A 16,424-nucleotide genomic window follows, 5' to 3' on the forward strand; every position below is an offset into this window, starting at 1 on the left:
TAACAGGGTTCAGTCATTCAGCTCCAAAATAACCAGCCCCCTAACACGGCTAATGTTTGTTATAGCTATCAACGTCTTGTCGGGGGAATTGATGATATCAATGAAACCAGAGATGAAGAAATGCGCCATGCGTTTGTCCTGTTTCTTCTTCATCTTTCACAGCCGCTTATTCTTCCCGGTAATCGCGCTGAAAGAAGATTGTTTATTATATATAGATAGATAGATAGATAGATAGATAGATAGATAGATAGATAAAAGCATTTGAGGGCAAATATATTAATTTACTTAAACTGCCTCAAGCAGCCCAGACCATACCTAATCCAGCTAACACGGGTTTCATGTATCCTTTAGAAAAGGATTATTCGTAATGAAATGCTGAGGGGTTATGGCCTCATTTGGATGATGCCTGAATATTATATGCAAGTGCAAAGTTGCCTGTAGCGATGCCGCTGTGTCCTGGATCAGTAATAGCTTACGTTACCAGCCCACAAAATGGCCGCCTCCTATAATCTCCACAAAGGAATGCTGGAGGTCAAATGAATTCTGCCTGGACAGTGGTTCTCCGTGGGATTTATTCTCCTGCACATCTGATTATGACAGCAGAAAGTTCAATTACACTAGAAGCAATTTACTTAACGGAATAAAACATGGCATCTCGGGGCGTTGGCGTCACGCTGCTTACTCAGCCGAAGCTGTCTGAGGGCCTAATTGAAAAAGTGACCCGCTCAGCAGGAAAGGCCGCTGATCGCTTACACAGTGAAAGAGTTAACCAAATAAAAATTTTTTTCCCTATTATATTGGGATTTTTTTCTATTGAATTATTCAACAGAGAAATGACACAGTAGACAGGTACAACAGTGCAAACAAACGGGTGCCTGTAAAACAACAGAAGAGGCCGCAAGGGCGCATTCTAAGACATGTACCGAGTACAACGTCACCCTGGGTGGCCGCTGAGAGCCGGCGATACAGGAGGCACAGCATAATGCGCACAAAGGCACGGGAGGGGGTGGAGAGGATGGTCAGTAATACAGATTAGATCATATGGTGGCATCTAGTCAGAACTCACAGGCGTCCTAACACTCGTGGGGGAAGGGGGGTCCCCTACTTTCTACTGTTTATATTAGCAAGATACCAGAGTGCAATGTAGTCTGCTGTAGCAATGCTTCCCTGATGCCGCCCTTTTCTTGTCTCACGCAGCACAAGACAATGCCACCTCCTCCTTGATGTATACAACTCTACAGAGCACGAGCTGGCAATCAGTGCTAAGGACAATGAGGCCCTTATTCTGCATGCGGGAGAATGTCAGCGGTAAGTGCCGGTGGGGTGGCGTTCATGTTCCCTCCTCCAAGGTGAAGCTTTCTATATTTCTGTTACTTTAAATGTGGAAACAAATGAGCCCCTTTCTGTGACCTGGATTCCGGGGATTACCCAATTGTTACACAGCCAATAAGAATAAACTTGTTTCTCAGGACAATAGAATTCTCAGAAGGTGGGGTTCCCCTTTATCACTATCCTCATTACATGAATGCTCCTCATACACTGTGCACCAAATAAGGAGTCATCTGTCTCACACAGAAGATTGTGACGTAGGATAATGTAGGGATTCATATATAAGTATCGGTGTTTTCTGGGCACCCTGGTCTGTATTAGTGTTCCTTGTCTTCTCAATGAAGGGAATAAAGTGATTACACACTGTGCCGTTTCAGTCAGGGGTAACTGGGATTGGTTGCTATAGGCAACATCTCTAACATCACCTGCACTTTAGTGTATTTACCCCCAAATGTCTAGCAATAAGAAAAACTAGTCAGATGCTAGGGCGCGTAGGGGAAGGAATCGTCAGCAGAAAGAAGTAATGGTACCACTGTAGAGGTCATTGGTACGACCTTATCAGGAGTGCTGTGTCCAGTTCTAAACTGGGGCATGGCCTACATCCCAAAACTTACCCAGAAAGACTGTAAGATCTTACTATGTATAGTTCGGAGCAGAGAAGAGAAAGAGAGACTTTCAGATGCACCAAGTGATTTAACATGATCAGAGGGAAACATTCTTCAAAGGAAGAGAAGTATTCCTTTAGAATGTAAGCTCTCACGAGCAGGGCCCTCTTCCCTTATGTACTTTTGCTTCTCTTACTTAAACCATCTTCGACGGCGCCAAATACCACAGTTTTCAGCCTCCCTGATACTTATGTCAGTGACGTCTGCTGATATAGCTATGTTTATTTATCCTGTATTTGTCCTATATTGTCTTCAACCGTAAGTCACTGTTTTGATTATTCGTTTATATACTCTGTAATTGTGCGCTGCGGATCCCTTGTCGCACCATATAAATAAAGGATAATAATAATTAGAGCACAAGGACATACATCGAGACTGGAGGGAGGTCGGTTCAGGGGAAATTAGTGGAAAATAACTTCACAGAAAGGTTAGTGGACAAGTGGAATAGCCTCCCATCAGAGGTGGTAGAGGCTATTAGATGTAAGGATATCCTTACAAAGCACTGAGGATCAAATACGGTTGAGGTTACCATAAGGTTTAAAATAGGGCAAACTAGATGGGCCAACTGGTTCTTATCTGCCGACACATTCTCTATTTCTTTTTCATCCACTAAGGGTCACTGGAGTACTCTTGGGAGCAGGACAGGCACTGAATATTTAAATTTAGTAACTCTCGTCCCTCCTCCAAACTCCCATAGTACCTCAGTGTTTTTTCGGTGCCTCTCAAGGATAGACGCACTAGTGGTTCTTCCACATACTTCTATTTTTTTTTTTAAATATTTGTTAATATTTTTACTACTTATTGAGCACATCCCTTCCCAGCTTAGACAAGAAGCGTGGGTCCGGGATAGTGCACGCTGCAGGGAAGCAGCTACTGGTGTGTCGGCCCGAGCACCCTCACAGCCACAAGCAGCTAAGCTAACTTCAGCTGAGGTTGCAGGAAGGCCTGGATGGAGCTTGCTGGAGAAGCCCCGTCATAGCCAGGGTCAAGGTATTTATGGGGACGGGGCCCGCCGTGTGTGGGTACTGCTATGCGCCCGCCGCCAGGATAATACCGCTGCTCCGCTCCCCACCGCCGTTGATACAGCTCCCCGCCGCCGCTCCCCTACTCCCGGCCGCCACTCAGAGGGACGCGCTGGACGGCTGCTCGAGCCGCTGCTGCCAGCGCTCCCTGCCTCTCATGCTGGGTAGAAGGAGATCACTGTCCCTATTCCAGCGCAGCTGGGGGAGAGCTTATGCCCACATCAGCAGCAATACACAGCCTATGCTAAGAGGAAGACTGTATTGTTCATACTGTATTATTTATACCATGTTATGCATAGGGGCATGTATTATGGAGTTATATGTACTTTGACTATAAGCACATGGCATGGGGGCCATTTTAACCATGCTTTTCCAGAACTTTCCTGCCCTGCAACACTACTCCACCGGATGGCGCAGGGGTGTTAGTAGGAATTTTGGATCAGGTTTCTTATAGTCTGGCCACGTGCACTGCACTTCGGCCGTATACACACCTTAGTAACAGTTTTACTGAATCGTGCATAAGCAGTTTAACTGCAATGTCTGTAAGAGTGTGTTGGTAATGCAACCACAAATACCATTTCAGCTCCGATTTCATCTCCAATTTCATCTCCTGACCCTCAATGGGCAATACTAGCGGATATATGGCTGGGTTGCAATCAGAATTGGCCGCCACTAGGCAAGAGCGGGAAGCGGCAAGATCTAAGTCTAGGGTGAGACCGCCAGAGATAGCAGAAGGGTCTCAGCCCTTGCAAAGGTCCAAGTCTAGTTCGGGACACAAAGATAGTTTTCATTTGTCTTATAATTTTCCAGTTTCTGCTATGTTGATTTCTGACGATTCTATGCCAGACCTCACTGCGCAAGATGAGCATGAGGAAGGTGAATTGGACCAGCAGTCAGATAGTGAGGATATTGACAGCCCGGGCATTGATAATCTCATCAGGGTGGTACGTCAGTCTCTGAATTTTACAGAGACTGAAGAACCTCTTACAAATGATGAGGTGGTATTTACTAAACGACAGAGATCTCCACTGTGTTTTCACTCCTATTAAGCAGTTAATAGAGGCATGGCAGAATCCAGATAAACAGTTTTCTATACCTCGCAGGTTTAAGTCTTGTTACCCGTTTCCAGAGTCTGTGACATCTAAATGGGAGAATCCTCTAATGGTAGATTCGTATGTGTCAAAACTTTCTAAAAAAATTAACCATTCCAGTACCAACGACTACTACTTCTTCAAGACCCGTCAGAGCATAAGCTAGAAGCTATGCTCAGGTCGATGTATACAGCAGCAGGGGTGTGGCTTAGACCGGGTTTGGTTGGAATTTGGGTGACTAAGGTGCTGATTATATGGATAACACAACTCAGGTCCGCCCTACAAGATGACCACCTTATACTTCTCGCTGATCAAATTTGTGAAGCTGCTGAGTACCTATGTACACCTTCTACGGATGTCTGTCAGGTCAGTTCTTGCATTTCTGCGTCACTAGTTACGGCACGACGGGCACTCTGGCGGCATTCTTGGCAGGCGGAGGCAGAGGTCAAGAGAGGGATAAAAGCGTTACCTTACGCTGGGCAGAAGTTGTTTGGTCGTGAATTGGACAAATGGATTTCTGAGGCCACGGGGGGAAAGTCGGTTTTCTTACCGTTGCCTCCAAAGGTACCTAGACGGAAATACTCTGGACCAGCGTTCAAATCCTTTAGACCTCAGCCCTTTCGAGGCCGTGGTAGAGGAACAACCACACCTGGTAGACGTGGTAGAGGACGTAGTTTTCAACAAACCACCACCCGTCATCAGGATGCTAAGGCCACCGACAAGCCAGTGGCATGACGGGCTCCCAGCCCATCTCGGATCTCCACTTGTGGGGGCATGCCTTCAGACGTTACCATTTGGCGTGGTTCCAGACATCCACAGATGGGTGGATCCGCAATTTACTGTTAAAAGGTTACAAAATAGAATTTGACTGTCTCTCACCAGTGCGGTTTTTCAAGACAGGGCTGCATGTGTCAGAAGACAAGAAGGCGGCTCTGCAAATCGCAATTCAGTCTCTGCTAGATTCCACAGTTTGGATTCCGGTCCCTGTTCATCAACAAGGTCAGGGTTATTATTCCAGTCTTTTTGTAGTGCCAAAGCCGAATGGCTCGTCAGACCAATATTGAACCTAAAGGGTCTCAATCAGTACGTCACTTACTACAGATTCAAGATGGAATCCCTGCTGTCAGTAATTGCAGGTTTAGAGCCACAGGAATTCATGATTGCGCTGGATCTCAAGGATGCGTACTTACACATTCCAATTTGGCCACCTCATCAGAGGTACTTATGGTTTGTGGTACGGCAAAACCATTACCAATTTCAGGCTCTACCGTTTGGCCTCTCGTCAGCGCCTCGGGTCTTCACCATAGTGATGTATGGGAGTGATAATAGTTCTGTACTTGGACGATCTCATCAAAGCTCCGTCTCAACAGATACTCTTACAACATGCCTTGCTGACATACAATGTGCTAGTTCAGCACGGTTGGATTGTCATATTCAAGAAATCAAATCTGATTCCATCTCAACGACTTCAATTCCTAGGAATGATTCTCGATACGGTGAATCAAAGGATTTACCTGCCAGAACAGAAGGTACAGAGTATTCGTCATCTGGTACAGTTAGTGCTCAAGCCACGCACAGTCTCGGTACATTTGTGCATTCGACTACTAGGTGGTGGCTTTCGAAGCGCTTCAGGTCGGAAGATTTCACTCACGTCCTTTTCAGCTGGATGTTCTCGCACAGTGGTGAGGCTCGCATCTGCAGATTCACCAGATGGTGCGGTTGTCTCCAAGGGCCAGAGTATTTCTACTCTGGTGGCTCAAAGTACACAATCTCACAGCAGGGAAACGGTTCGGCGTCTGGAATTGGATAATTCCAACGACGGACGCAAGTCTCAGAGGTTGGGGAGCTGTGATCCAAAATTGTCAGCTCCAGGGTCTCTGGGCAAATCACGAAAGATTGCTGTCAATAAATGTCCTGGAACTCCGGGCAATTTACAACGCGCTGAGACAAGCAGTGCACATAATCCGGTCTCAGACTGTCCAGGTGCAGTCAGACAATGCGACGGCAGTCGCGTACATCAACAAGCAAGGAGGAACAAGAAGCCGCATGGCCATGCGGGAAGTAGCTCGAATCCTCAGTTGGGCCGAGCATCACCAGGTGATATTGTCGGCTGTGTTCATTCCGGGAGTAGACAACTGGGAGGCGGATTATCTCAGCCGTCGGGATTTTCATCCAGGAGAATGGACATTAATCCAGAAGTGTTTCACATGTTGGTCCAGAGGTGGGGTTACCCACAAGTGGACCTGATGGCGTCTCTCCAAAATCATCAAACACCCCAGTATGTGTCCAGAACGCGAGATCCAATGGCAGTGGATGCTCTCACGATCGCGGGGCCGAACAGCCTCGTGTATCTGTTTCCATCGTTTCCGCTGCTTCCTCTGTTGCTAAAACGGATCAAAAGAGAGTCCACCACAGTCATACTAGTGGCGCCTCATTGGCCTCGGAGAGCATGGTTCTCGGATCTCCAAGGACTACTCGCAGACGGACCTTGGCCGCTCCCGCTACGTCCGGACCTTTTACAGCAGGGTCCGTTCCTTTACCCCGATTTAGTGTGGCTGCGTTTGACAGGGTGGCTGTTGAGACCGGCCTCTTAAGAAGAGAGGGCATTCCGAATTCGGTTATACCAACCATGTTACGTGCTAGGAAGCCAGTTACGGCAGTTCATTATCACAGAATTTGGCATGCCTATATAGGTTGGTGTGAAGCTCGGAAATTTACTTTCAAAGGCGGTTGGCTCTTTTGCCGACTGTACACACCTTTCTGCAAGGTGTCCTCAGAGTACAACCTCCATTTTTACCACCTACAGCGCCATGGGACTTGAATCTGGTTTTAGATTTCTTACAGTCTTCATATTTTGAACCCTTACAACAAGTGGATGTTAAGTTTCTCACTTGGAAAACAATTTTTCCTCTAGCCTTAGCTTCGGCAAGGCGTGTTTCAGATTTGGGTGCCTTGTCTTGCAAGCCACCGTATTTGGGGTTTCATGATGACAGCGCGGAACTTCGGACGAATCCCGCTTTTCTGCCTCAGGTAGTGTCATCTTTTCACATCAATCAACCAATAGTACTTCCTGTGTTATCAGAAGATTCAGGAACTCTGGATGTGGAACGCGCACTACGCGTTTATGTAGCCCGAACGTTTACAGTACGTAGGACGGATACATTGTTTGTGCTGTATGATGCTGTCAAGTTGGGCTGGCCAGCTTCTAAGCAGACCATATCCAGATGGATTAAACTGACCATACGTCAGGCTTACCTTAATGCTAGGTTACAGCCGCCTACATCAGTTACAGCTCATTCCACACGTTCTGTGGGAACTTCGTGGGCAGCTGGTCGTGGGGCTTTTACGACGCCGCTTTGCCGTGCGGCTAGATGGTCATCAGTGCACACGTTTGTGCGCTTTTACAAGTTTGATACGGTTGCAGCATCAGCATCTAGCTTTGGCCGCCTGGTGTTACAGGTGTCAAACAGCTCTCCCGCCCAAGGGGAAAACTTTGGTACGTCCCAAGAGTACTCCAGTGACCCCTAGTGGATGAAAAAGAAAATAGGATTTTGGTACTTACCAGATAAATCCTTTTCTTTGAATCCATAGGGGGCACTGGACGCCCACCCAGGGCAGTTTTACCTGTCTTGTGGTAAGTTCAGTGGATCTTATGGTAACACATTTTCATTGACTTGTTCAAATGTTCAAGTTATATCTGTTATGGTGTCAACTGTTTAGTTCTCAGTTACGTTATGGGTCAACTTTATTGTTGTCCGTTATGTTATAATGTTATATGTAATTCTCCATTGTCATCCTCTCTATCGCTCCTGTTCGGCTCAGTAAAAAACACTGAGGTATTATGGGAGTATGGAGGGGACGAGAGTTACTAAATTTAAATATTCAGTGCCTGTCCTGCTAAAGCCCGTCCATATCCCAAGAGTACTCCAGTGCCCCCTGTGGATTCAAAGAAAAGGATTTTTCTGGTAAGTACCAAAATCCTATTTTCAATATGTTTTTATGTATTTCTGATAATTGGAGTAGGCAGTGGATGCTGATGAACCCGAGGAGGAGGACAGACCCACGTAGGTAGTCAGGTGACAGTGACACGGGCGCATTTACTAGTGACACAAGGTGACATTGGCCAAATGAATGCTACATACTGCCTGATAAGATAACAATTGGTGGGCAAAACTCAATAGCGGGACAGTCCGAGAGTAGCCTGAGAGAGATCATAGGATGACCGTTTATTTAATTACACAGGCAGGGATATTTCACTTTACACCTCATAGAAGAATGTCACTACGGCACTGTCTGCATAGTCACATGACCAGACTTACAGTCATTATATAGGGGCTGTGACCCTTATGTGTGTGTCCTGCAGTGTATTACATCACACCTCATAGAGGAACGTCACTACGACACTGTCTGTATAGTCACAGGACCAGACTTACAGTCATTATATAGTGGCTGTGACCCTATGTGTGTGTCCTGCAGTGTATTACTTTACACCTCATAGAGGAGCGTCACTACGACACTGTCTGTATAGTCACAGGACCAGACTTACAGTCATTATATAGGGGCTGTGACCCTATGTGTGTGTCCTGCAGTGTGTTACTTTACACCTCATAGAGGAACGTCACTACGACACTGTCTGTATAGTCACATGACCAGACTTACAGTCATTATACAGTGGCTGTGACCCTATGTGTGTGTCCTGCAGTGTGTTACTTTACACCTCATAGAGGAGCGTCACTACGACACTGTCTGTATAGTCACATGACCAGACTTACAGTCATTATACAGTGGCTGTGACCCTATGTGTGTGTCCTGCAGTGTGTTACTTTACACCTCATAGAGGAGCGTCACTACGACACTGTCTGTATAGTCACATGACCAGACTTAGTCATTATACAGTGGCTGTGACCCTATGTGTATGTCCTGCAGTGTATTACTTTACACCTCATAGAGGAACGTCACTACACACACTGTATAGTCACAGGACCAGACTTAGAGTCATTATACAGTGGCTGTGACCCTATGTGTATGTCCTGCAGTGTGTTACTTTACACTTCATAGAGGAACGTCACTACGACACTGTATAGTCACAGGACCAGACTTAGTCATTATACAGTGGCTGTGACCCTATGTGTATGTCCTGCAGTGTATTACTTTACACCTCATAGAGGAACGTCACTACACACACTGTATAGTCACAGGACCAGACTTACAGTCATTATATAGTGGCTGTGACCCTATGTGTATGTCCTGCAGTGTGTTACATTACACCTCATAGAGGAACGTCACTACGGCACTGTCTGTATAGTCACAGGACCAGACTTACAGTCATTATACAGTGGCTGTGACCCTATGTGTGTGTCCTGCAGTGTATTACATCACACCTCATAGAGGAACGTCACTACGACACTGTCTGTATAGTCACAGGACCAGACTTAGTCATTATATAGTGGCTGTGACCCTATGTGTGTGTCCTGCAGTGTGTTACTTTACACCTCATAGAGGAACGTCACTACGACACTGTCTGTATAGTCACAAGACCAGACTTACAGTCATTATACAGTGGCTGTGACCCTATGTGTATGTCCTGCAGTGTGTTACATTACACCTCATAGAGGAACGTCACTACACACACTGTATAGTCACAGGACCAGACTTACAGTCATTATACAGTGGTCCTGACCCTATGTGTATGTCCTGCAGTGTGTTACTTTATACCTCATATAGGAACGTCACTACACATACTGTATAGTCACAGGACCAGACTTACAGTCATTATATAGTGGCTGTGACCCTATGTGTGTGTCCTACAGTGTGTTACTTTACACCTCATAGAGGAACGTCACTACGACACTGTCTGTATAGTCACAGGACCAGACTTACAGTCATTATACAGTGCCCTGACCCTATGTGTATGTCCTACAGTGTGTTACTTTACACCTCATAGAGGAACGTCACTACACATACTGTATAGTCACAGGACCAGACTTACAGTCATTATACAGTGGCTGTGACCCTATGTGTGTGTCCTGCAGTGTGTTACTTTACACCTCATAGAGGAACGTCACTACACACACTGTATAGTCACATGACCAGACTTACAGTCATTATACAGTGGCTGTGACCCTATGTGTATGTCCTGCAGTGTGTTACTTTACACCTCATAGAGGAACGTCACTACGGCACTGTCTGTATAGTCACGGGACCAGACTTAGTCATTATACAGTGGCCTGACCCTATGTGTGTGTCCTGCAGTGTGTTACTTTACACCTCATAGAGGAACGTCACTACACATACTGTATAGTCACAGGACCAGACTTACAGTCATTATACAGTGGCTGTGACCCTATGTGTGTGTCCTGCAGTATGTTACTTTACACCTCATAGACTCGGAACGTCACTACACATACTGTATAGTCACAGGACCAGACTTAGTCATTATACAGTGGCTGTGACCCTATGTGTGTGTCCTGCAGTATGTTACTTTACACCTCATAGAGGAACGTCACTACACATACTGTATAGTCACAGGACCAGACTTACAGTCATTATACAGTGGCTGTGACCCTATGTGTGTGTCCTGCAGTATGTTACTTTACACCTCATAGAGGAACGTCACTACGACACTGTCTGTATAGTCACAGGACCAGACTTACAGTCATGGGCCCTCATTCTGAGTTGTTCGCTCGGTATTTTCCATCGCATCGCAGTGAAAATCCGCTTAGTACGCATGCGCAATGTTCGCACTGCGACTGCGCCAAGTAACTTTACTATGATGAAAGTAATTTTACTCACGGCTTTTTCTTCGCTCCGGCGATCGTAATGTGATTGACAGGAAATGGGTGTTACTGGGCGGAAACACGGCGTTTCAGGGGCGTGTGGCTGAAAACGCTACCGTTTCCGGAAAAAACGCAGGAGTGGCCGGGGAAACGGTGGGAGTGCCTGGGCGAACGCTGGGTGTGTTTGTGACGTCAACCAGGAATGACAAGCACTGAAATGATCGCACAGGCAGAGTAAGTCTGGAGCTACTCTGAAACTGCTAAGTAGTTAGTAATCGCAATATTGCGAATACATCGGTCGCAATTTTAAGAAGCTAAGATTCACTCCCAGTAGGCGGCGGCTTAGCGTGTGTAACTCTGCTACATTCGCCTTGCGACCGATCAACTCGGAATGAGGGCCATTATACAGTGGCTGTGACCCTATGTGTATGTCCTGCAGTGTGTTACTTTACACCTCATAGAGGAACGTCACTACGGCACTGTCTGTATAGTCACAGGAGAAGACTTACAGTCATTATACAGTGGCTGTGACCTTATACAGTATGTATGTCCTGCAGTGTATTACTTTACACCTCATAGAGGAACGTCACTACACACACTGTATAGTCACAGGACCAGACTTACAGTCATTAAACAGTGGTCCTGACCCTATGTGTATGTCCTGCAGTGTGTTACATTACACCTCATAGAGGAACGTCACTACACACACTGTATAGTCACAGGACCAGACTTACAGTCATTATACAGTGGTCCTGACCCTATGTGTATGTCCTGCAGTGTGTTACATTACACCTCATAGAGGAACGTCACTACACACACTGTATAGTCACAGGACCAGACTTACAGTCATTATACAGTGCCCTGACCCTATGTGTATGCTGTCCTACAGTGTGTTACTTTACACCTCATAGAGGAACGTCACTACACACACTGTATAGTCACAGGACCAGACTTACAGTCATTATACAGTGGTCCTGACCCTATGTGTATGTCCTGCAGTGTGTTACATTACACCTCATAGAGGAACGTCACTACACACACTGTATAGTCACAGGACCAGACTTACAGTCATTATACAGTGGTCCTGACCCTATGTGTATGTCCTGCAGTGTGTTACATTACACCTCATAGAGGAACGTCACTACACACACTGTATAGTCACAGGACCAGACTTACAGTCATTATACAGTGGTCCTGACCCTATGTGTATGTCCTGCAGTGTGTTACATTACACCTCATAGAGGAACGTCACTACACACACTGTATAGTCACAGGACCAGACTTACAGTCATTATACAGTGCCCTGACCCTATGTGTATGCTGTCCTGCAGTATTTTAAAAACGGACCCTCATTCGCGCATTCAGACATGTTGAACTCCCATTAAAGTTTACAGGAAGCGCTGAGATGTGGCTTATTAGTGTCTTACAGACACACAATGCACCTTTACAGAGCCTGATGGGAAACATTTGTGTGTTCCAGCCCTAATTGGCCAGAGTCGTTACGTGAAGACGTTACTCAGCACTAATCGCACCATTCTTTTTTTTATTCATCATTTGCCTAATGCTGAATCCATCATTGCTATATTTAAAAGTATACAATAAACTAAAGGAGGTTTAATTGTTCTGATCTGCATTAAGTGGGTTGGTGAATCTGAGGTAGTATTCACGCTGGGTAAAATAATGGTCACCTGCTCTGTGTGCATACGGTTCAGCAGGTGGGAGCGGCGCAGGGGAAGGTGTCAGAGCCACGTGTCCGTCCATTGTGCACTACATCCATGATGCAGAGTCTGTACCCGGTGTGGCCTCTGACGTGCTCCCGTCTACACATTACTTATGGCTGTGCTGAGGAGCTTGCAGCATCTATGTGCACTCAGTCAGCCTTTAATCACATGTCGGCATTCAGCATTAGGTCGCAATTTATAATGTAACATTGATAAAACCAATTAATGTGGATAGCCGCACAATGTCCACATTTCTATTACGGATACAGTTATTCCAAAAAGACTTTGTCGACATTTAAACAATGCCTACGTTACATCACTGTCAGTGTTGACATTCCTGTGTCGGGTTAATTAATGTAGGCGTTGTGAATGTTGTTACATAATATAGCACTCGCATAACATTCATTCTTACATCATCTGTTCAGTATTTCCCCTGTAACGGTGCATGCGCCGTATAAGAGTCTACATCTAGATAGAGTCCAGATAGGGTTTCTCCAATATTATCCACAGACAGATCCGCGCCTGCTGAGGTCTCTAATGTCAGTGATGACGCACACTCAGCGCAGCGTGTAAAACACGTGGCACGCATAATAGAGAGCTGTCCAGCACTCTCCATCCCGAGCCTATGATCATTTACCAGCAGCTATTGTCAGGTGTATCCTGGAGGCCCAAATGACTGATGTAGAGAGAGATAAAGTACCAACCAATCAGCTCCTAACTGCCATGTTACAGTCTGTGTTTGAATAATGACAGGAGCTGATTGGTTGATACTTTATCTTTCTCCACTTTATCACTTTCCAAGGCTTAGTACATAAGCCCCAATGTGCTTCTTAAGATACATAAAAGCAGTTAAGATACATAAAAGCAGTTGTAGCGTTGTCCGCCGGTCCCCTTATACTAGCTAGGGGTCTGCAGCGTACAAGTGGGCCAATTCTCTTTCCCCTGTAATTTCCTTTTTTAATCTTTACGTTAAGCATCTGAGGTTTAATCTAATCCAGTAAAAGCAATTTCTTGCATCTTGTCACTACTATAAATAGAAGAGGCCGCTTTACACTGAAGAGCAGGAACGTGTCACCGGTATGTGATGAGAACGCAACGTCTCATTATGTCAGACCCCGCAAAGGTCAGACTTCTTAAACGTCCATTTTTATCTTAAGTGCCTGAAAAAGCCATTTCAGCATGTACAGTAAGTGTCTCCGCTGCTGGCTTATACTGAGCACTTCATAAGGAGCTGCGCTGTACAGCGGTTACCTCCGTGTTACAGTACGGAACGGACAATGTCTCTGCAAACAGCACACCGTACAGTATGGAAATGGTTTATAAGGGAGGAGACTTGTTTTACAGGTTTACACGTACAGTACCGTGGAGTGGTGGCAATATGTATTCACTATGGGGTCATTCCACTTACAGGGCGTGATGTAGGTGTACACGTATATTTACTAATTCCCCCCCGGAATTGCAGCAAAATTGTCCCTTTGTGCGCACTTCTGTAGGGTGCGGGGGAAAAAATTGGCGATGCAGAGTCGTACTCCGGAACGCAATCCGCGCCTAACGGCACCTACCCATGTGTATTTAGGAGCACGCACCACAGATACTCATGTGTCCGCTTTGTACCGCTTTGCCCAGTTTTTCATGGTAATATTTAATTTTATATTATTAGATCCACAGATAAGATATGTGCACAACTGCTTGTGTCCGTATTGTTGCATAATACGGTATAGGGTAAGAACAGTAATCCTTTGTAGAAATAACAGTGTTAGGAAGTCCGCTGTTTTACTGACGCTTGGAGAAAAAACCTCCAGCGATAGGTTCTATGTTCTCTGTAGTGTTATACTGAGGGAAATGTAAAGTTCACTGTTAGAACATGGCCAAGTTGTAAGGCAGGAACCAGAGAGGGCAGTGTTGGAGAATCTATGAACAGCTTTGCAGTCTATAAATATATATATATATATATATATATATATATATATTTCATACTTTCATATATTCGGTTCTCTTCTGATTTTTCTGCTTCGTCAGTTTGTTTTAACGAGTACAAGTTGGCATTTAACCGTGTCTTAAACTTGTCCGGATAGAGAACAGTGAAATCTGAAAATTCCGGACGGCAGGTGTTTATCACAATAATGTTTTATCTTCCCTGGTTCTTCATGAGATGCAACACTGGGTAAAGTGATTTACCTCATCAACACGTCTCATGCAGAGCCTAGCTGGCACTAGCAGACACCTCGGTGACAGAAAGTTCTCTCCGTCCGTAGAAGTCACTTGTGGCTTCCTTTTAGCGGTCAGACGCAGTACAACTATTGACATCAAGAGTCCTAGAGAAAGTCTTCATAAATTCCAAGTGAAAGAATTCCACACAGACACGGAGCGCTGCACCCAGCGGATGGACGGAGTGTGGCCGGTTTCTTATAATTAAACTCGAGAGTATAAGTAGAAGGTAGTCCCGTCGGGCCCGTACATTCTGCTGTGACTGTCATTGATCTCTCGGAGCTCAGTAATCTGTTGGCCAGATATTTGATGTCATTCTATCCCCAGGTAGCGGACGCTTATCCCTTAGTCTGTAATATTGCTTTGAGCTCAGCCTTGTGGTGTATTTACATCTTCCACAGATTACAGGTCTGGATGATGTGCTCTCCTCTTCTGCTGACAGCTGTGAAAACCTGTCTCCCTGTCCTTACACCGGGGTGGTGGGTGTTTGATTGTAGACTGTACGAAGAATGTGCTCATCCCCCCCCCCCCCCCCCCCTTCATCCCAGACGTGAATCAATGTTTAGAGTCACACGTGTCCGCAAGCAGGTATTGGGTTTTACATATGTATAACTCGCTCTGCTAAAATGAGTCTCGGGGGGTGGGCGTGAAACGTACAATTACTGAGAGCTGATTTGGAAGCAGGGTAGGGCTGTTTTAGAAGTGGTCTCCCGGACAAAACCATGATTTGTACATAGGGGGTCATTCTGACCCGTTCGCTCACTGCTTTTTAACGCAGCAGAGCGAACGAGTCCCTACTGCGCATGCGCTGGCGCCGTAGTGCGCCGGCACATGCCAGACAGCCGAAGGCCGTCTGCAGGGATGCGATCACCTCTGCCTGATTGACAGGCAGAGGCGATCGCTGGGCGGGAGGGGGCGGAACGGCGGCGTTTGTCCGCCGTTTCGTGGGGGTGGTCCAGCCAACGCAGGCGTGGCCGGAACGAACGGGGGGTGGGCCGCAGCGGCTGCCTGACGTCACACGCAGCCGGTGCGGGCCGGGGAGCGATGAACACGCTAAAGCTGCGCTGGTCAGGAGTTACTCTTGAAGTGCAAAAGCATCGCCGCTGTGCGATGCCTTTGCACTTCTGCGGGGGGGCTGGACTGACATGCGGGGCGGACTAGTCCTGTGCTGGGTGCCCCCCCGCATGTCAGGGAAGATGATCGTAACTGTGCTAAATTTAGTACCGCTACGATCAACTCGGAATGACCCCCATAGTGCTCTGGTGACAGGTTCTCTGTTAGTTCTTTATTTTTTACTCCATTCATTTTTAAAGCATATGTCACATTTTATAATATACAGATGGCGCCCTGCTCATCTGTCCCTTTAATAGGACTCACTGAGCCAGGGCTGTCGGACTTAATCCCCTGCTGTATTGTTCTCTCTGTATTGTATTGCAGCTGAGAACAATAGATGAAAGGCTTATGCTAATAAGCCTTGGTGCACCATGGCGCACCAGAGAAGGAAAGATGAGCGAGGCTACATGTACTATGTGCAGCTGTATACAGGGCCGGATTTTCCATTAGGCACAGTAGGCTTGTGCCTGGGGCCAGCATCTATAAGTGGAGGCTTTTT

At 46.2% G+C, this 16,424-nt stretch overlaps 1 protein-coding gene across 2 annotated transcripts in view; it reads left to right on the plus strand.

The window, feature by feature from the left end:
- The window catches only part of TRAPPC9 (trafficking protein particle complex subunit 9), a 1,110,831-nt gene that overhangs the window by 438,409 nt on the left and 655,998 nt on the right, over nt 1–16,424 (plus strand). For both annotated transcript variants that reach the window (XM_063921220.1, XM_063921221.1), the window contains exon 19: nt 1,198–1,308. In XM_063921220.1, coding sequence (XP_063777290.1) covers nt 1,198–1,308 — 111 coding nt within the window. The remainder of the gene's footprint in view (nt 1–1,197; nt 1,309–16,424) is intronic.

Source organism: Pseudophryne corroboree, chromosome 5 (genome assembly GCF_028390025.1).
Source record: "Pseudophryne corroboree isolate aPseCor3 chromosome 5, aPseCor3.hap2, whole genome shotgun sequence".
Classification (NCBI taxonomy): domain Eukaryota; kingdom Metazoa; phylum Chordata; class Amphibia; order Anura; family Myobatrachidae; genus Pseudophryne; species Pseudophryne corroboree.